Source organism: Charadrius vociferus, unplaced genomic scaffold (genome assembly GCF_000708025.1).
Source record: "Charadrius vociferus isolate BGI_N301 unplaced genomic scaffold, ASM70802v2 scaffold214, whole genome shotgun sequence".
Taxonomy (NCBI): Eukaryota; Metazoa; Chordata; class Aves; order Charadriiformes; family Charadriidae; genus Charadrius; species Charadrius vociferus.
The window spans coordinates 2,143,436-2,165,755 of NW_009647955.1; the positions used below are offsets into that span (position 1 = coordinate 2,143,436).

Consider the following 22,320-nt stretch of genomic DNA (forward strand, 5'->3'; position numbering starts at 1 on the left):
GCATATAATTCTGCTGCCTGTGCAGAAAGTAATCGCAACAGGACAGATCCTTCGGTCCTTATTTAGGCAAAACTCCTGGGGTGGCATACAAGGTCAGGCACATCATGTGTTGAGGGAATAGATGGATTTGATGGTGAGAACATGTAAGGCAAGCGGTACAACATCTATAGCACAAAGACTGCTGGCGCTTGGGCATAGGGAACAGCTTTGCTTTATTCCCCGGAGCACTTTGTACCGCAGAGCCCTGAGTTATGATTATGGTTTGTAGGTGCTCTCACCTGACATGTGGGTGTTAATAATAGGTAAAAGCACAGGCTATCAGAACCTGTGGTGTATTCTCCCTGCCCCTTAGGAGCAAAGCTAATACAATATCATAGTTTTTAAAACTGCCAAGGTTCACTCCAGCAGAAAAAAAGAGTTCTCAGAAATCCTCGGACCCATCTTTCTGCAATCGGCAAAGCCGGCAGATGATTTATCTCTAGGTAGTGACCCCAGTGGTATGAAGCAGTACTAATCTTCCAAGGCATGTCTGCTGTTGTGCGATGGGGTCCAGGGATTTCAGTGGTAGCTCTGTGCCAGTTTGCTTGAGCTGCAGAAGCCTTGAACAAACTGTTTACCTCTGACATTCTGGGAGGGATTCTGATGGATTTCCTTCAAATTAGAGATCTTTGAAAATCGGCATCTTGTGCCAGGTGTTGTATTATGCGAGTTTGGAGTAAGGGGCAAAGGTGTGGTCATGAGCTCAGGATCTCCTCGGATTGAAGAAATCTGAGATGGAAACTGTCTTATCAGATGATCCTTCCCTGCCAAGGCAGGCTCGTCTCCTGTGCTCCACTAGTGCTTCTATGTTTATGGATGCTCATCTCTCCAGCACTCCAAAAGCTTGCCCCAGCTTCATGGTTGGATGTTTTCTGGACGAGATGCAGTCCTGGTGTAGTGTGACCAACCTCATACAGTTATACTGGGGTTCATACCCGGTGTGATCAGCAGTGCGAACAGCTGCCTGCACCAACATGTATGATGCACTGTTTTGATTTTGTGGGGAATGCGCAGCTCCTCTTTTTTGGTGTCGGTAGACAAGATGTGAGAAGGTTTGGAAATACATCTCCACCAGAAATAAAATTACTTGAAGGTACAGGAGCTGATTACCAATATATATAGCAATGACCTTTTACATAGTAGTTGCTAAGGATGCTTTCAATTGCTTGGCTTACTGTAGTATTATGTGCGACTATAATTATTGTTGTTGAAAAAATTTCATAGGCGTAGACCTTTTTTTATTCTCCATGCTTTTTCAAAGTCACCTGTGGGTTAGGAGCATTTCCACAGAATTAATCTCTCTTCTCTTGCAAATTGCTGTAGTTACATTGGAGTACTCTGAGTAACAGCTCAGATGCTGTTCCCCAGTGCTGTGCCTCCCAAAGTCAGACCTTGTTGACTTTTGAAGTGTGTGCAGTTGTTATAGATTAAAAAAAAAAAAAAAAAAGAAAAGAAAAAAGAAATACCAAAGCTGGGGCTTGGAAGGGTAGAAATACCTTGTTTCCATAAAGTAACCATTTGGGCACACAAACTGCTTTACAAGTATTTATCAAACCTTAACAGCATCCAGTTTCTCACTGGAATATGCAATTTTCACAGCCATTTTATTCACAGGCAAACTGAGGCACAGATCATGGGAGTGCTTTGCCTCAGACAGTTACTTGGTTGAAAAGCCAGAAGTAAAATCCAGGCATTTTATCTTTCAGCCCACCGGTTTAGAGAACGAATCCCTCATTTGTTACATTCATAAGTGTTGCTGTTTTAAAGTGACACAGATCTCAGTGTTGTCAGAGTAAGGAATGTACAGAAGATGAGTAGCTTTGAGTGCCAGAAAGTAGTTAAGTAATTTCCAACATCAGGCTGCTTGTGGATTTTTAGCTGGAAGGAATCGGTGTGATTGTGGTTGGACATCAAGCCTAACGCAGAGCAGATCAGTTAACCCTGACGTTCCTTCATCACTCTCAACTTGGTGGTGCTAGAAGAGATGGATGTGGGTCTTATCTAAACTGGCACTGAGGAACAAGGAGGTCACCCCTTCCCTGCCTGTGCTGTTCCAAACAATAATTATGTTCACCATTAAAAATATATACCTTTCTCCAGGTAGAAAGGCCAGCTCGTGTGCCTGCCAGATCCAGTACCCTTCTCTAGGTTTCCTCTCCAGCCTTTGGTACGCTCAGACAATGGCAAAGCAATCCCTTAGCCTTCACTTGGTAAGACAGCTATCTTAAGAAGGAGCAAATGGAGCTCCTTCCTCCTCTCACTGTAGAGCATATTTTGACATCTGCATATCATTTGTGAAGCATTTCTCAAGCCCTGTTCCATTTTCGTCGTGGCCTTTATGTTATTGCACGTTTGTGGACTCAGTTGTATGTCATTGTCATCTCTGCTACTAACATAAGCCATAAAATATATCTAGTCTTTCTCTAATAATTACAGGGCAAGCGGAAGGGACTCCTTCACCCTGTATGCTGAGACGAGACTGTCAGATTCACCTCCAGTTGCTCGGAGTCCAAAAATACAAAGCTGAATTAGGTTTTCCTGACAAGAAAAGCAGATTCCAGCAGAGGGGAAGCATGCCAGCCTGTGGTATTGCTACTGTGCTGGGAAAGCCACTAAAAACTGAGCCGAATGGAAGAACTATTTGAAAGCCACTGAACACAGCCACCTCGAGGGCCTGAGTCTACACTGTGCAGTTGGTAGCTGTGTGCCTAGCTCAGACCCACATCAGGCTGGTAACGTTGCAGGGATGCTAATGTAATTTATTCCGGTATCTTCCCTCCCCTCTCCCAGCAAAACAAACTCTACCAGCTAAAGAGCACCCTCACTGCTTACCACTGTGTCTGAATTAAAGGGGTTCTGCCAGGATATTTGGGGCTGTCGGGGTCATATCTCTTGCCCCAACGCACTGGCGCAGCTCTGGCAATGTGGCCTGAACGTCAGAGAATTGGCTGAGATCCTGCCCCAGGGCTCCCCCTTGCTGGACCTACCCCTCTGAGAGAGGCAGGGAGGGGACTGTCACCCACTGCTAATAATGTGTCCAGCTGGTCAAGCTAAGTGAAAAAGATTAATTTACACATGTCCAAATTTGCTCCTCAAAATATGGAGGAAGGAATTTAATGCTGGCCATTAGTGAATTGAATGATGCGTTTGCCAAGATTTATCCATCTGTGGAGATAGCAGTTTGGGATGGCTGGGGATTTTTGGGGGGTCTTAGATTTTTCTTTTCTAGACATAATGCCCCCAAAAAAGGTTTTGGAAGTGTTGAAATTACATCTTGACACTTAACCACTCCACCGATGTCTGCTTTATATTTAATTTATAATCCAACTATATATTAGCAGACCCAAAACCTAAATGAAACCATTTGAAATTATTTGAAGTGCAGTGTTTCAATTGACCTGATCTAATTTGGGGTTTATAAATTCACCAGACTTCTTGAGATTAAAGTGTTCTGTCTTCACTTAAGTATGGAAACATTTTCAAGCCTCAAGAATTATCCCACAATGGGGAAAATGTCTCCTGCTCTGCACTCCTCACAGTCTGAGGAAATGAAGGACGGAGTCACAAGACTTAAAGCAATTCACTTACCGCACTTTACTAAGTTACAGTTCAGCTACAGTAGTTGACCATGTGCCTGTTTTTAGCACAACAGTCACTTTTGGTTCCCGCAGCTAATACCATCTTCTCTGTGCAGTCACTCCAAAAAATGTTTCTTCTGCAGTGCTCACAGAAAGTGAGTTTGCGTCCCTGTGCATGAGTTGCCAAGGTAATTTATTCCAGCAGCTTCCCTCCCCTCTCCCAGCAAAATAAGCTATACTGTGCTCGTGTCCCCATGCGTGAGCTCTCCTCAGTCTGCTGTTCAGAGTGCAGGAGAGATTATTTATGTTCGTTAGAGCTCTGGATGAATTGCCAATACAGAAGAAGCAATCACTCTGTGTGGCTTTTCTTGTGTGTTCGTTGCTGGGTTGTTGTGGGAGGGTCCTTGTGCTGCACTATATTGTGAGTTACTGCTGTCACCCAAAATTTGGCTATGAGGGTTTATAATCTACAGCATTAGGGAAGGAGGATGAGCTGCAGCCCACAGACTGTCAACTGCAGCTCTGCTCCCCAAAGCCATTTGCCAGCTTTCCATCTGGGATGTGAAGTTTTCAGGAGGGGATTCAAACACTTCCCACTTCGTCTTCAATGTCTCTTGTGCCCCAGAAGCCTTTCCCAGCAGTTTGGATTTTCACTTTGTGTCCCATGTTTAAACCTAACATCTGCAGAGCAACTCCCTTTGGCCTTTTGTGGTTTCTGAAGGGACAAGTGTTGCTATAGGGAGGCCCTCAAACAACTCCCCCTGCCACTTGCTGTCAGATACTCATTCCCAAGCAGCGTGTTCCCACTTTGCTGCTGATTGTGCTGTACCCATTTAAGTCTCTTAGTTTTTACTTGCAAGCTGATGCTTGATGCCCTGATCACTTCAGTTCTTTGCTTGTGTTTTTAGTGTATCTTTGCTTGGGGCTATTTTTCTTACTGGTATATTAGGGTGCATTATTCTCCTCAGGTGAGATTCTTTTTGTTTGTCATGGATAAGCTGTTCTGCCCTCAAGAGACATGAACCCAGACTCAGCCTCTAACATTGGGCCAACCTTTTGTTTAGAAATGGATGGTTCCTTCCCCATCCTTTTCAAATGCCAAAAAAAACTAGTGGAACTCGGATACACAAGTGTCTCTAAACCAGAAGGGCACTCCCTGCCTTTTAGACAAAAATATGGGAAAAGGATAGCAAACTTTCCCCTCAGCCCATGCTGGAGTTGTGGGCCATATTCTTATGACAGGAATTTGACTGCAGCACCTAGGTCTGATGTTTCCTAGTTCATTCTTATCTGTCTTCTCTGTGCCTTGATTTGGCCCTCTGTGTGGTTCATCAGATGCACTCAGCTTTACCCGTTGATTACAGAGAGGGCTGGCAACAACAGCTTGGAAGAAAAGAAAAACAGGGCTGTTAGGTTTGGTTTTTTTCTTCATCTTGTTTAACTTTCTGGAAGTCTGAAAGCTCCATGAGGTGCTAGGAGAATTAGCTAAACTGTGAAAGAGAGCAAAATCAGGAAGCAAAACTTATAATCCTACAGGGATGCTATTCCCATAGTGTGCAGAAATACCTTTGTGCAGGTTGTAAGCTGCTGGGGCAGCACTTAGGCACGTGGGATAACCTGATTAGAGAATCAAAGAAAACCCCGTTAGCTCCACAGGCCAAATCCTGCCTTACAGCAACCTGATGTCAAATGGGTGTGAATCAAGGAATCTTTCCCTTTGGCGTCTTCTGGTAACACCTTGAAGAGAAGGGTCTGAGCCAGGGTTCTAGCAAGGAAAGAGGCTTAAGCAAATACACTCCCAGACAGGGAGTGAGCCGGAGTCTGAAACTAATGACTTTGTTTTTCCTCACTGGTACAGACTTGGAAGGATGAAAAGAATAAATTTCAACGGTCTAATTTTCAGGTTGTATAGAAGGCTTAATCAGGAGTTGGTTAATTTAAAACGCTTGTCAAACAGTGTGACTGAGCTGAGATTTGGGAGCAGAAGACATATGTTTCTGAAGGCATCATCCAGAAGCGTGATTACCTCCTGTCCTGGTCGCTACAAAACCCCCACCAAAGTCAGCGTTAACATGAGATGTCAGACAAGACAATTGTAATGACCCCTTGCGGTCTTAAACTCTGTGTGTCCGAAACATGTGCGTAGGGGTTGTATCAGATCGGTAGTGAGAGCATTTCCAGACCATGCTGTTTGGTGTTAAATCCCTTTGCGGAGTGGATTGCAGCAGCAGGTTTCCGCTCTGTTCGCGGTACTGGGTAGGCTGTGCTCAGTGTTGCTGACTGGAGCGCCGTTACGTAGGCTGTGGTAGCACACCAGGGGAACTGCTTAGCAGATCAGCCCCTAACGTGTAGGTAAGCCATGAAACTCCAGGCACTTTGTGGGTGCTCACCGTTTCTCTGAATTCAAAAAGTGATCAGGAAAGTTCATGGGAGTTACACCCACTTGAGGCTAAGTACAGAGAAGCTGAGCTCTGGTTCAGGGAGTCCCTAAGCCAGAAATTGCCGGAGGCTGGGAGCATATCCTAAGGAATTGCTGTGTTTTGCTTGCCCCGTTCTCATACCTTGGCCTCCATTGTTGGCAACTGTTGGCAACGAAGCAAGCAGTGACTTGGTGAGGCAAACGCTCTGTACCTGCGCATATACAGAAGTCGTCATTAGTTGTCTTATGAGTGGCACAATCTTCCATCGGTATCTGCAGGTACGCTGCATTGCTTCCTTGGTGATACAGAGAGCAGCACGGATACAGACTGAGATGATGTGATCTGCTTATGCAAAGCAAAATGGTAAACTTGCCAGGCTATTCCTCCAAGGAGAAGATTATTGACCTTGCTTTTTCTGGCGTACCAGCTACTGTTATAACGATGATGATGGTGACAGCAACCAGACAGAAAGGCCAGCAATAATTCTTTCCTGCCCATTATTACAAGGCATAAAGTAAAATCCAGTCTGAAACTAACTCTAGTCTGGCTGTGCTGTCTTTACAAATGTGTTAGGCAGTTCACATATGGGTTGAAATCCAGGACTTTTCATATTGACCTTTCCAAAAGCAATCCTTTTGATCTTCTGATATGAACCTGTGCATTTCTGTGTTTGTATCTTACCAGTGATTTGCAGCCGAGAGACAATGCGCAATAGCAAATATGTGAGAGTAGAAGTAACCTCTCTGAGCTCCTGGGTGATTTATCTCCTGACAGTACATTTTGGCTGCACATGCAAGGGCTGGATCTTGCCCCTGAGAATATTGGCTCAAAGAAGCAATAACAATGTGGTCAGTCAAAGCACTACTTTCCCTGGGAATTTTGTTGCATGAGGAAGCAGAAGAACTTTAGCCTGCCTGTGTTTGTCAACACAATCTGCCTTCCAGCAGCTTTTTATATCTCTGTCCCATTAGCTTTTTTCCTTCCCTTTTTCCCTCTCCTTATTTCTGTCTATCTTAATCATAATCAATATAGTGATCACAGACTTTTTACCACATCTAAGATGCAAATGTTGGTTGATAACATTATTTGATAACTCCAGATGTATCAAGCAAGAGTAGTGAGCAAAGTTCACTTTTCCAAAGTCCAGTGAAATGACCCACATCATTGCCACAGATTTATTGTTTCCATCTGTCCGTGTGAGTTGCATCCTTCATTCATGGCATGTGTCTTTTAAGGTGCTTGGTTTGAAAGGGTAAGTTGCACAGTTGGTGTCAGGAGGGTGGTTGTGCCTCACAACCATCTGAAGCAAAATCGCGTTGATGTTTCTATAACTGACTGCAAGGGTGAGTGAGGGTTGCAATGGCATAAATCAATGGACGCCACCTAAAAGGAAGGGTGATTTTTATTTTTTTGCTCCAATGCTTCTGGAGCAGGTTAGTATGTAAAACCTGTGCAGCAAGGAGCATGGCCTTAGAGCTGGCATTTCACAGTCGTTATCTCAAACATCATGGGCTGGAGATAAATGAACAGCTTAAGTCATCCTGAACTCCTGTCCTTGTGATGCTTTCGTTGCAGACACTGCGTTGTTCTCTCCCCAGACTCAACAGTAGTGTCCACGGTGGGAGAGGATGATCAAGATTTTCTTACAAGGCAGATATAGCTCCCATAAAGGATCTTTATTGGCAGAGCGGTTTGAGGGTCTCTGTGTAGCCCCAGGAGTTTGAACTTCAGCTTTGCAGTGCACTTTGTGGAGGTTGTCTTTAATAAACTCAGCTGCAAGAGGTCTTTTAGATGGGGCAATCCAGAGGCAAAAACGCGGGAGCGCAGGCTGCATAACTCCGCGTGCTCTTGGCTACAGAAGCTGCAATGTCTCAGATACACCCACCTGATGGGCTGTCTCTGATCGTTTATCAGAGCTGCTGAGAGAAGGCTCTGGCTTGTGTTCTCACACTGTACTAACGGCTTGACCCAAGCCCTGTGCTGTTATCATACTCTTTGTTGACTGTACTGCACTTATCTAGAAGAAATGAAAAGAAAGTACCTAAAGTTTCCAAGTAGACCAGCAGCAGCCTCCAACCCAGCTGACTCTCGTAAATGTCGTGCTGAGACGGTGCTCACATCTGCTGTGTATGTTTTGTTTGCAGAACACGCTGGAGCAATGCAGCGTCTGTGCAAAGCCCATCATGGAGAGGATCCTCCGAGCAACTGGGAAGGCCTACCATCCCCACTGCTTCACCTGCGTGATGTGCCATCGCAGCCTGGATGGGATCCCCTTCACGGTGGATGCCAGTGGGAACATCCACTGCATCGAGGATTTCCATAAGTATGGCCTAAGCTGCTGTCAGTGGCTTTGCTTATTGTTTTTCTCTTTTGTCCCTAAAAATCCTCTAGTTTTAGTCTGAGTGTCCAAAAAGATCTGAACCTTCTGCCACTTCCTCCCAAGGCTCTTAAATTGTAGGCAGAGCTTTGCTCCAAGCAGGCACACCGTGGCATACAAGATTAATTGGTTAGGGGCTGATGCTGCTTGATCTCTGTTTTGCTTAGATCAGAATTTGTGGATAACCTGTGTTCGTCTGTTTTAAATGCTCTGCATTCCCTCTGCCTTCCCCTGCACTCAGCACGTGCACATTTCTCCTCGCTGCCTGTACCTGCACTTCCACATCGGCGTCTCCCCCCTTCTTCCACCGAGCAATTAAGAGAGGTCCTGTACTGTTGCCCTCTGCAGGTGTTTGCTTACCGGCTAGAGGGATCTAGGTGGCCACAGGATGCTCACAGCTCCTCTTGTTTCTAGTTGCTAATTAGCTTTTTAAAGCTGCTAAAAATACAGCCCTGGTAATAATTTATAGTGAAACTGCTATTTAAAGTACATTGAAAGGTATAGTTGCGAGTAGTTTCTGTCACTGCCATGCTACCACCCCCATCATCACAACTAATCTAGGGTAGACAGGTAGATATAATCAGAGCACAAATGTTTCCCCTTTATGGAAAAGACAGACACATTACACCCCTCAATTAAAAGAGGAAATCAATACTGACAAATGTGAGTTTACATCTCAGCCATTTATCTCTTAATTTCTAAGGGGGTAGACTTAATTAGAGCCTCGTGACATCAGTGTGTGGGCCTGAAAGCTCAAAGAAGCAGGCTGACTTGACAGAAAGGGAAGCAGCCACGATCAACTGGCATGTTAAAATCCAACATGAGAATGTTCCCTGTAGCTCAGATGGGCTGTGTTAATTGGCAGCTGCTGCGTTACCTTACTTTTCTGTGCCAGCACTTGTGTGTAAGGCAAAATTTGCTCCTGAGTACAGGACCAACAGAAGGTTTACACACCACTCTGGCTCCTGAAGGGTTTCCCTCACACCCACGTAAGATTTGGAGACTGCTCTTTCCCCAAGCTCTGCAGACCAAGGGCTCTCATGCCTTCAGGAGGAAGGTTGGGAGAAAGAGCTGATGTCCCACGTTGAAGTCTTTTGGCAGCGACTGGATCTGGACTTTCAGGGCTCTGAGAGTGGGTAGTGGGAGGCTGTCGATCCATGGAAAGGATGCAGAATTGCTGAATGAAAGATTGAGGGGAAGATGATGGGAATAACATGAGACCTAATGTGACACTCGGGATGTCTTTGGCCAACCGCACGTTTAAGACTGGGCTGGCCACAGTGCAGCTAATTCATAGAATCATAGAACAGTTTGGCTTGGAAGGGACCGTTAAAGGTCATCTCATCCATGCCCCCTGCAGCTGATCAGGGATGACACATTCTCCTGGTCTGGAGGTCAAGTGCTCTACATCTTGTACATCCTCTTGATAACAAAACTGTAGCTGATACTTATACTGTCACTTAGCCACCCCCTGAGCTTAGGCCCTGCAGTAGCACATCCACATCCCCTGAAACCTGCAGGAGTCATCTCTGGGTCCTGGGAGTTAATATTTGGCTCATAATGAATTACCCACAGTGGCCTGGACAGAGAAATGTTGAAGTATTTTTAAGCACCACATTTGAGCTAAATGGCACAAGGAAGCGCCTGCATGAAGCAGCATATAATTAACTGCGATTACAGCTCCGGTCATATCATGATCCATTTAAGTTATTTTTCAGAGCACTCACTATAGCCACTGTTTAATTCATTTTTTTTCGTTAGATCGCAGCTACACAGACATCTTTCATCTGCTGCCAGTGAAATTAATATTTTTCTTTACTCCTAGTACAGATAGATTTTTTTTTTTTTTTTTTCATCCTTCCTCAGCTAGTTAATTCTGAGGTGGTGCATGTGACAGGTTGGGTGGCAGAGTCAATCTTTCCTAGGCATTTCAGAAGAGAAGGGCCTTTGATCTCCTCATGTTCTGATGTTTGCCGTAAGTGTTGCCCTCTGTTGCTCTATAGCCCGTGACCCTGGCTCTTGTTACATGGCAGCAAATTCTGTAGGTATGTTTCTTTTTTTGTGAGCAGAATTTGCAGCCAGGGTTTTGGTACCTGCAGGTTTTGAACCAAAACAGCAAATAATGATTCACCACAGGCTAAACGTTCTCAAGCATCCCCGCCTGCCTCAGAGCAGTGATGGCCACTTCTCATGGGCAACCAGGGGGAGCAAAACCAGAGCTAGTACAGAACATATGTGAATTAGCCAGAAGGGCTTATGGTGGGCAATATAAGGGGAGAAAGAAAGGTCTGTGCTCCTCTTGGTCCCTGAGCTGACCTTGATTCAAGCCAGTTCCTTCAGACAGTGAGCGACTGTCACTATGCAACTCTGACTCAGGCTGACGGTGCACGTGCAATCGTTGGTGTCTCTGCACCCAGATCTGTTCCCTTTTAAGCCTGGGCAGCCCGCTAACGGATAACTGAGAGTTGGTTTTAGCTAGAAAATGCAGCTAGTCATAATTGCCCCGATGCTGCTTGTTTGAGAGTGAGCACAGCCAGGAGTGTGCTTTTGTGTGCATAAGTGGGTAAGATGTCTCAGAAGTTTAAAATGGATGAGATAAACCTCAACAAATTAATGTAGTGTAAGGCAAATCTTTTAACTGTCTCTATTAAGACTTTTTACCTATTTGTTTCAATCTCCAAATGTTCCTAATGCAGATCCTGGTCATCTTTCTTTTCACGAGCTTTCTTAGAGTTAGGCTGGGGGTTGAGGCTGTAGGTCACAGCAATGTATAGCTGTCACAATCGTGGGTCATTCAACAGACACTTTAGTTGTTAATTAGGGCAAGCAGAATATGCCTTGCTGCCTGTCAGATATTCTTGAAATCCTCTCCTAATAGTCTGCAAAATGCTCTTTAATATCCTGCAATCCTGAAATTGCATTGTAAGATTAAAGTGCTCCTTCCTGTCTTCTTTCCAAGGGAAGGCAGCTGTGCAAAGCTGCAGACTGTGACATGTGTACATATGTGTGTGTTTGTACATGTGCACAAGTTTCTGCCTTGCTAGTGCTGTTAACAAAAGCTTTCACTCTGAGTTTGAGGATGACTGGGACCATGTCTTCTTTCTTCAGGAAATTTGCACCGAGATGTTCCGTGTGTAAGGAGCCCATCATGCCAGCCCCAGGACAAGAAGAGACTGTACGCATTGTCGCCTTGGATCGTGACTTCCATGTCCAGTGCTACCGGTGTGAGGTTAGTATTCTAATCATGTGAAGGACAGAAAGCAAAGGTTGGCTTAATTTAATCACCGCTTCATGCTGTACACACGACAGGCATACCCTATAGTAACACTGGCTCTACAATCAAATTACTTCATTGACTTCAGCATGCAAGGAATTTTTCCTCATTTATATCAGCGCAAATGAGAAGAAAATCAGGTCCCTTGTTTATAACAGGTTCATTATGAGAGCAAGGGAATGTGACTCAGGTAATTAGGGCTTAATATTTGAGAACATCATAAATTATAGCTTGGACACAAACGTTGCTCATGTTTATGTTCTTAAAATGAAAGCTAATGCATGTTAGAATTTGAGCAAGATTGTACAGGAAACTCAACATATGGCTCTGGGTTGAAGAATTTTAATGGACACATAAACATGATCATTCTTGTTTTGTGCAATTCCTTTTGTGCTACTTTCCTGTTCAGTTTCATTATGCACTTCATATAATTTTGATGGTAAGAATCTGAAGACAGAGAAGAAAAATCACCTTAAAGCAATTAACATGTGGAAACAGCTGTGTTAGGGAACGTTCAAGAATTCTTCAATGCAAGTGTTACTTGTTGGATAATACATCAGCCAGATGGCAGGGTAAGAAAATGAGACCAAATGTATTTCTTATCACAGTTGCACGTTTTAATAACTTAAACCGGAAAGAAGGATGGACCAAAGCTTAAAGGTCTAGGCTGAGACTTGAGGCATCTGGTTCACTTCTCAATCTGACCTTGGCTTCCAGGCTACATATCAGACCATTACTTAGGCCTCGTTGTTTTTTTTAAAGATGCTGGGACATTTCTACACTAAATTTTGTAGAGCCTAATTCATCATACAGCGTGTCCCCATGCTGGCTGCTGAGATACCTAGGCTTCACACACATGAACATCAGAAGTAGATGCAATGGAGAGCACAGACACTCACGTGGCCTTGATCTCCGTGTGCCTCAACTATCTCAAAAGGAACAACAATGATATTCCTCTTTCCACCACTTGCATGCCAGGTGCATTTACAAACACAGATTTATGACGCAGAGGCATGGCCTCTAAGCAAGCCGTAACTCCCTCACCACAGCTCCATCACCAGTCTTTGACCAAGCGATTGCCTGATGACACAGTGAGGGATAATTCCTAGCTTTCCTAGCAGCCATACTTAGCCTGACATACTTAGAGGCTGAGGTCTCTGGAGCAGGTTTTGGGCCTTTTAGCGCGGCTTCCATGTGCCTGTCCCAGTGACATCCTCCTTTCAGCCACAGCTCTTTTGCGCCCATTGCAATACAAACACAGGTGATGATTCTGGTAAGGGGAGACAGGCAAAGAGTTTGCTTAGCTGTCACCCCTGGAATGGATGCTATAGCTTTGTGGCATTAACTCTTCCAAAGGAGATTACCTGTAGTCAGATATTGGTACCAAACTTCCTTCCCAGTGATGCTCCTTTTTTATCAATTTTGCATTAATAAATATGTGCTTAAATTTGATGTTTTCTCCAATGCTAAAGACCTTTACTTCCTCAGAAATGTGAAGGGAATAATCTCTTTTTATTTTCAATTAGATTAAATTCAGCAGAGAGCTTGGGAACCCATCTTCTCTGCAGCATTGTCTCTTATCTGGAAATGGCTTAATCGTGAAAGACATCACGTACCTCAGCTTCATACTTTGTGCTGACTCAGGCTGGATCCTGTTACAAGGTGGAGAGTGAGGAGAAAGTTTCTTTGCCTAATAGATTCTTCATTTAATCTTGTTCTTCTTTCTGTTTGCTTATTTCCTAGGACTGTGGTGGCCTCCTGTCTGAAGGGGACAATCAGGGCTGTTACCCTTTGGACGGGCACATCCTTTGCAAGACCTGCAACTCAGCTCGGATCCAGGCTCTGACTGCCAAGGCCAGCACTGATCTCTGAGTATCAACTGTGACCCTCCCCAGGATGCCCGTTGGGGGATATTGCACAAGCTTTGCATGATTTCTTTCCAGCCTAGGGTCTGAATCTCTGTTTAAAAAAAAAAAAAAAAAAGTAAAACTGGAAGGCCTTGGAACAAGAGGGCAGTTCGAGAGGCCGTGTTCAGACTGCCTATGACAGGCACCTAATTTAGACACAACTTTTCAGGAGGGCAGTGAGTGAGTCACATCCCCTGCTGTCTCCGCAGCTGATGGAGATAAGTGGTCACAACACCAAAGTTATCTGCCTGTGGAAGGAGGTCTGAACATGGTCTTAACTGTATTTCTGTGTTTGATTCCTGACTCTTAAGAAGTTGTTGTGGTTTAACCCCAGCCAGCCGCTAGAACCACACAGCCGCTCACAGAGTTCTCCCCCTTCCCCCTCGCCAAGAAGGGTAGGGAGAAAAGGAGGGAAAAGGCAAAAAAAACCCCAACTTGTGGGGTTGAGATAAAACCAGTTTAATAGAACAATAACGAAAAAGGAAAATAACAATAATAATGGTAAAAGAATATACAAGATAAAGTAATACAACACAAGTCACTCTCACCACCTGGTGAATTGGTTACCCAGCTCCTCCTGAGCCGTGATCGTGGATTCCTGCCTGCCAGCCAACCTCCATTTATGTACCAGGCATGACATCTATGGTATGGAATATTCCACGGCCCATTCCATTGTTCTGTCGTGCTCCTTCTCAGCTTCTATGGGAAGCTGAACAAAGTCCTTGAATAGTATAAACCTCACCTAGCAACAAATAAAACAGTATACATTATTGACATTCCTTTCATATCAAATCTGAAAACACAGCAACCATGAGAAAGAAAATTAACTCTATCTCAGCTGAAATCAGGACAGAAGGTACATGAAGGTAGAAGGTGAAAGATGGCTGAGCTAGTTCTTTCTCCCAAGTTATTTTGAGAACCTGACCATCTTTCATCAAAGTCATGGGGAGCTTCCCTTTGACTTTAATAGGATCTAGATCACCAGCAGCAGTAGCTCCGCTGCCCTACGAAGGTGTGAGAGCAGACCCAGCACTCCTCTCATCACAACACAAACAATGCCACTTCAACTGTACTGCACCTAAGAGTGTAGGTGTGACCTTGTATCCTGGGGACACAGATTTGGTTTTATCTCTTTTTTCTTAGGCCCTTACTTGTTTCCATTCCCTTCCAGTTCAATAGGGTTTTTTCTTTTTCTTATGAAATTATATTTTGCTATTGCATAAATTTATTCAGTAGCGATGCTTCCAATTCACAAAGTACGAGCAATCACACAAAGATGTGAGCTTGCAGACACTATACACTACACCCACACCCACACAATGTGCTTTTGATTTACCAGAGGTATAAGCAATCATGTCCATTGAGAAGGTTTTTTAAGTATGTGGGGCTGGAAACACATTTTTAAAATCCCAGTGGTTAAAAAAAAAAAAAAAAGAAAAAAAAATGACTACATAGAACTGCAGTCCAAAGCGATGCTCAAAAAAATCTTATGCCACTCTCACACACCCCATTCTAGTGGGATGACTGGCAGTGTTTGTTTCTGGGTAGACATTTAAGCAATAGGGTCTTGTTTCACCTCTTGTTTATTGCAATGGGAAGATTTTCCTTCAACTGTAACAGGGATTGAATCAGGCCTTGGGATATACATTTCTCTGATGTTAACATGCCTGATCTGGAGTTCTCATTTAAAAAAGTAGGGATCTTATTTCAACAACAGCAAAAAGGATCCTCCTAAATATGTGCTGTTGTTCAGTTTTTATCTTAAAAAAGCCTAAAGAAGGTATTAAACCCTACTCTATGCCATTCTAAAAAGTAAGCAATTTTTTTACCTCTTTCATTTTCATCACAGCCACTTATAACTTCTCTCTGGTGAAATGTCATTGCAGAATAGTGCTGGGCCAGCAGCAGCATTTTCATCTTCAGTCCAGAATTAATACATATGCCAAGGTAAATAAAAGCTGGGCACAGATAGTCTTTTTTTTTCCTCATGTTGGTGGGGTTTTTTTTAGTTTGGTTAATTAAAAAAAAAAAAATTAGAAATCCACAGTACTCTGAGCAGCTATAATATTCTTGTTCATGAAACCCATAATAACTAAGGTGCAAATTACATAGTGAGGGAGTAATTTTCATATCACTGAATTGACATTAATATCTTATTTGCAGATGTAATCAAAGAAAATACCTTTCTTTGCACTTAACAAATTAAGAAGCAGAACTGAAACAGTTGCAGGCTGATTGACCATATAAGTGACAAACTGGCACTTTTCAAGAGTAAGTTATGGGAATTTTTTTCATGCACCTACTGAAAAGCAATAAGAAAGTGGTGCTTTCATCTTTATTCTCTATAACAGAAGCCTGATGTAATTATACCCACTAATGCTGAAAAGAAAAGGTTAGATGAGCTAGACCGATAGGAAACAAAGAAGAAAAATTGAGATATTCACTGCAGCTCCTGCAAATGGGGCATTTCCTTTCAGCTTAGCACTAACCTTTATGGAAGAGCTCTGTGAAATTTAATAGCTTTAGCTGTATACAGTAAATTCAGATACAGAAATACCAGTCTGAAACCTCTGTTTCTTACATGGTTTATATGTTGGCAAAGTCCACCAGTGTCAGGGAAGTTTCCCAAAATTCACAGCTCAGAATGAATCCTTCTTTGTAGAAGGGTGGCATCATTAAGCGAAAGAAATCATTCTCCACCATAGTGGCTGTGCTGAAGCAGTTGGCTTTTTTATACTAGATTTCTACCGTGGCCTTCAAGAATTTTACTGCCTCAGACGTAAACAGATTTTTTTGCACCGTGACTCCTGCCAGGTTCCATCTGGGCTCCTGCTCCCTGAACTGTGGCACGTAAGATGCTTCTGAGCTCGCTTCTTTACATGCAGTCTGCACCACCACCAGTCAAAAAACTATTGAGCAAATGCAGTTTGAACTAACGCTGTAAAAACACGGGAGATCAGACCTGGGATTGCTGACACCATTGTATCTCTGTGGAGGATTTTACACCTCTGCAAGCAGAGGGAAGGACATGATGCTTTTGGGTACAGAATAAGCCGTTAATCAGGCAGCAAATGTAGCTCTGGTCTTCCTTATTCTTGTTAGTGTTAAGTCAAGTGGCTGGTGAGACTCTCCTGAATAACATTGGGGTAATTGATGGAAACAAGCTATTTTGCCTTCCTGCAGAATGTGGCCTAGACTAAGGAGGACCAAAGCCTTTGGGCTTTTTATGGCCCTGCCATAGGCTGGACTTGGAGCAAGTCATATGGCTTCTCGTCTTCTGCATGAGAGGGCTTCTTTCCAACTTCCCAGGGACGTTATGGGAATCGAACTAATCACAGATTGGCCCAAACTACTGATTTTTGGAGTTCTGTCTTCTCTTTCCAGAAAAGTTTGCTGGTATGTAGGTTTGGGATTCCAGCCTATTTCAAAGCTAAGGGCCAGCCAGATGTAGATCTGAATCCTCTGTGTTATTAGGGTGCTGTGGTGAGTTGGGCTGGCATGCAGGGAGGTGAGAGCCAAACTTTTCAAGCATTAAATATTCCATGGATGGAAGATGTTTGACAAAGATTCAGCAGTGTTGATATTTGAGGTACTGTGGCTAATTTCTAGACCTGACACATCTGGGCAAAAGTACTACCATGCTTTTGTTTTCACCCCTGAAACACCAAAGCCATCTGCCTGTTGGAAGGAGTGAGTGTCCAAAACACTCTTTATTTTCTGTAATGCGTGTGGTTTTGGCTTCTAAAATTGGTATAAATATATTCAGAAGATACTGCATAAATGCATATACATCACAGAGGCTCTCATCACTTGCGTGTGTATGGAAATCTCCCCTCTGATGCTTCAGGATTTAATTAGGAAATGCTGGTGGACTTATCTCAATTGCACTGCAATTAAGAACCACTGGGATATTGCTTCATCACGATATTTATCACATATTTATAATATATCCTGTTTCATCTGTTCCAAAGAAAGGAGTCTTTTTGCCAAAGAGACCTTGCTTTTCTTAAGGTGCACTTCTTAGCCATGATAAAAATTCACATCATCTGTGGCTGTGGTAATGTCCAAACTGTTTCTTTCAGAAAGAATTGGAAGATCACACAGAGGTTTCGGTTCAAGTCTGCAGAGTTTTTGCTTATGCTGCTTTGGCTTTGTCTAGCATTTGTTGGCAAGTAGGGCCTGATCCCATGATTTGTGCAGCCAGACGGGGCCCAGGTGGGTCCAGGATCAGGTTCTAATTCAGCAAAATATTTAAGCCCGTGGAGTTTGTTTAAGCACAGGCTTAAAGCCATTGCGTGGTGTGATGTAACCCATGGGTCTACAGTCATTAATATCAGACTGATTCTGTATCACCCAGTCATACAGATTTGATCTGGGTAGGATGTGGGCACAGTCAAATTTCTGTCAAATTACCCAGAACACGTGGAATGGCTCCTGTGTTGCCCTTATGCCAACTGCAGGACGGCACCTGGTGGATGATCCAATGCAGCATTTGGAAGACCGGAGGATGAGTTATTACAAGATCAGTGCTTTGCGTCTGGTGGCTGTGGCACTTTCCATATGTCACAAGTAGCCCTACAGCCAGATTTACTGTATCTTTGAACCATGGCTTTAAAACTGTCTACTTAAACTTTCTCCAGAAGATTGGGTTGCCTTGGTTACAGCCCGATCCTTAAGCATATCCCCAAGGCTAACACTAGTATTTTGTGAATGTGATGCTTTTATTGTCACTTATTTTAATCATTGCCTGAACGTTGCTTTTAAAAAGACAACACCATTGCCTTAGCCTATCAGATAATGCACCTTTAATTTTGTTTTTTTAATATTTTAATTTTTAGATTTTTATCACAGCTGCGAAACACTTGGGTAATGACTTAATCATAGAGGCGTGGGAGTACCAAAGTGTTTATCAGAGTGAACTCTACATAATAGCGTTCATCCTGACGGCAGGAGCGAGACTTTTCATGAGATACAGGCCTTAAGTTGACTTTCTGCCTATCAGCAAAATGTGCCTGACAGGAATGAGAAAAAAAGTGTCTTTTAGAGAAATGGTGGTTGTGGAAGAGAATATGCAACAAGTCACACTGAAATCTCTTTGGACCTGTTACGGCTGCTGCCTGGTCATGGTCAGCCAAGCCTAGCTTAGGTTTGATAAATGCTGGTTCCTTTTGATTTTGAGAAAGTCCAGCAGATGAGGGATAACAGGACCCAGAGAAGGTCCTTGGGGGAAATCCTGTGTCTTTGCCCTCCTTCAGCATTAGAGATAAATGTTAAGACACCCTGTGCTTCAGCTGAATGGCTCAGAAAGGATTTGAATTTATAACTGTTTTCTGTTGATATCTGGGTCCTGCAGTTGGTTCATCATGTTGATTTGCTATTTGTTCATTAAGTTGGATTGATTATACTTTATATAGGCTTCAATGCTATAAGTCAGGGCTATCAGGGAGATGTGCTGAAGAATCTCACCATGGTGAAATTCCCACGAGAAAACACTAGTGACTGTAATTGAGGGGTTTTGCCATAGGATAGCAGGAACTCAGTACTATCTAGAGGTTAGTAACGTACAAACTGAGAGCGCTGCGAGAACGCTATTTCCAGTTAGAGCTGGTCACAATTTTTACACTAAATTATGTGATGTCAGAAGGGCCATTTTCTAAATGAGAAATTCTCTCTTTTTGCAATGTTATCCACAACGGGTTTTTGTTTTGCTGTTATGATTAAAACCATATTGAATTTTTATCTAAATAAATTTCAGAATCGTTGACAAATATTTTCATTTCTCAAAAACCCATGTCTTCTTTCTCACTTTTTTGTAGTTCTTGGGTTTCTTCTGCTGGTAAATTAGTTTCTGTGATGATTTTGAAAACTTCTTTGGATAAAAATTCTATTTAAAAACAAGCATATGTGTTCTTGGGAAACGGTTCAATAGTGGACCTGGTGAAATAAAAAAAGCTTAGAAACTTTTCACAAGGTGTTTTCCCCCTATTTTTAATTAGTTTTGCTAATTTTGAAGTCACTGTTTCCTTTGTTAGAACAATCAAAATAATGTGAGTCTTCTTAAAATAACAGTTTTACTTCTGTCAGGTTCATTTTTCTTTCCCATCTCAAAGCCATGGTGTGGCTGGCTATGGGGAGTGCCAGGGTCTTTTTCTGTGGCAACTGCAATTTTTTTTCTTTGGGTTTTTTTTCCCCCCTGAAATTACTGAAGAATATAAGCACATTATGGCAACTGCCATGACAATCAAGACATACGGATTGAACTTCATGTCTATATACGCTTCTCGGTTTGGGAATGGCATTTCTCCTTAAACATTTCTAGAAATACTACCTGGCTTCCTCAGCATTTCAAGTTTGAGTTTGCAACAGTCAATTGCCTGAATGGCATTTGGAGCATGGGAGAGAGTAGACTTGCAACTTGTGAAATTGTAACATTCACCCAGCATCTAAAAATCTAAGAGAAAAACCGTGTCAATAGGTTTCCTGGTGGACGTTGAGGAACAGCTGTCATTTCAGCCTGGAAATTCTCTGCTGTGATCTGAAAAAAACTAAGCTCAAACACTTGCAGCCCACTCTGGCATATGCAGTCCCACACACGTAAGGTGGTGGTGGGGCTACAACTAAGTAGAAATACAGGCTGCAATACTGAGCACTACTACTTCTACCCCACTGGACTTTATCCCTGGCTACGTGTTCCTGGTCTCTTTGGCTTCAAGTTACACGTGGAAGCAATGGCGTTGATCACTGGTATCAAGAGCATTCAGTTCAAACAACTTCTTTTTTTTTTTAATTTTGCTGTTTGTCCGTGTTTCCCATCATACCTAGATATTTTAGACAATGAGGAAGGAAACAGAAGCCCCAGGTGATGGCATTATCTTTATATTTCGAGGGGTTAGAGTCCTTCACTGGGAACATGACACTTGGGGCGTCTCTACTTTTTTTGCCTCTGCCTCTCTTTGTCCTCCAGCAGCTCTCTTACCCGCTTTTTCCTTTTGCTCAACGTGCACTCATCTTTGCAGTGAAGATGGTATGTTACTTACTTCACAGAGGTATTGACTCTTAGCTAGTAGTTGGAAAAACTTTTCCAGATCTTTAATCAAGTAGTTTTGTGCATCCATAGTATCAGTGGCCTGCCACATGGATATCAAAGAAAATGATTATAATTATTGCTTTTAAAATGATTATGAAATTGTGCCTTACTTTTTCAGTCATATTTAACTGTGTAATTTAGAACCACATGATTGCAGGGATTTATCATGAAGAAATTTGTTTGAAGGATTGTTTGTTTAATTTTTTTTTCTCCAAAACCGAATTTATTAGTTTTTCCTCTTTTATTTTTTCCTCCAGTTTTATTCTTTTAATATGTTTGTGTAAAAGGGCAGCCAGAATTTGCATTCGTGAGAGACAGAAGATTTTATTTGGTCTTGTATGTGGAGCTTTCATTTTCTTTTATGTTCCTTCAGGAAAATTCCTCTCTGCCCGATTACTCATACTTAGATGTCTTTAAATGCTGGCTGACCAGTAAGGGGGTTTTGTTGCTGTTTAATTTAGTGTGTGGTTTGCTTTGTGGTCGATTTTTTTAATTTTTTTTTTTTTTTAATTAACCAGCTATCGGGTACTAGGGAGGCATTGCACATTAATGCAGAATGTTAATGCTCATTTTCATAGAAAAGACAAAATTAGAGTTTTTCCCTGTCTCCAGTGCAGTTTTGTTACTGTTTTGTGTACAACACTAATATTAAGCCAGACTGTAAAGGCAAAATACTCAGAGTGACCTACTTCCATTCACCAGCAAGAATCCTTTGTCAGCTGACTCCTGTTTGTTTGTTCATTTTTAAATGTCGGATTACAGAACGAGCATCTCCTAAAGATGAAAGAAAACAGTGTTTTCATGTGCAGGAAATTTGGGGTTGCAGTAACAGAAAATTTTCTTTGTGAATTTGGATGTCATGGTGTTTTAAGCTCCTGCCTGGAGCCTAAATCAATTTGGCCTCTCATCCAGTTCATCTCACTGGTGCTCCTAAAAGGCTGCAGCCCTGCAAAAGCTCATGCAGCATTTTTGGCTGCTTTCCCTTGCTCCCATTTGGTACATATTTGCACAATTTAACTGAGCTTTTCTTTCTGCTGAAGGTCAGATGCAAGCAATACGAAACACTAAACTTTATAAACAAGCAAAGCCATTTCAACCACAGCATTTTGGACTAGAATGGATTTTTAGGTGGCGCACTGTCTGCTGGCCTTTGGAGAGGGGATCCTGAGACTACATTGGCCTGGAACAGGATGCAAAGCCACAAGCCTTGGTTTTTTTAATAAACTACTTACTGTAATCCAGCTACACAGTTTCAGCCTCACACTTCAGAAGAAGCTTCCAGCAGCAATGCACGTACAGGCACTTTCTCTCTTGCAGAAAGTGAAACTTTCCCAACCAGAGTAAATTTAACCTATTGCATAAGATGCTGGAAGTTTTGGGTTTGGTTTTTTTTTTTTCTTTCCTTGGGATTCTCACTGTAACCTCTATGTGCAGAGGATGAATAGCTTTTCTTCCCCCCCCGCCCTTTTTTTTTTTTGGATAAGATTAGATGTTGCATATTGATGAGCTAGCATTTCAAAGGTCCGTAGGGCTTTGGAACATATTAAGAATCTCTGAAGTTTAATATTCACCATGTTTTAAATATTCAGAAGGAAAAATCTGCATAAAATGGCTTTTGATAAATACGTTCGAGGGATT

General features: G+C 42.7%; 1 protein-coding gene across 1 annotated transcript in view; it reads left to right on the plus strand.

The window, feature by feature from the left end:
* LPP (LIM domain containing preferred translocation partner in lipoma) overlaps window positions 1–13,560 on the plus strand; it is a 211,591-nt gene extending 198,031 nt beyond the window's left edge. Inside the window, exons 8-10 of the mRNA XM_009883357.1 lie at window positions 8,182–8,360; window positions 11,523–11,643; window positions 13,432–13,560. Of these exons, the coding sequence (XP_009881659.1) occupies window positions 8,182–8,360; window positions 11,523–11,643; window positions 13,432–13,560 (429 nt within the window). The remainder of the gene's footprint in view (window positions 1–8,181; window positions 8,361–11,522; window positions 11,644–13,431) is intronic.
* Window positions 13,561–22,320: the final 8,760 nt, after the last annotated feature.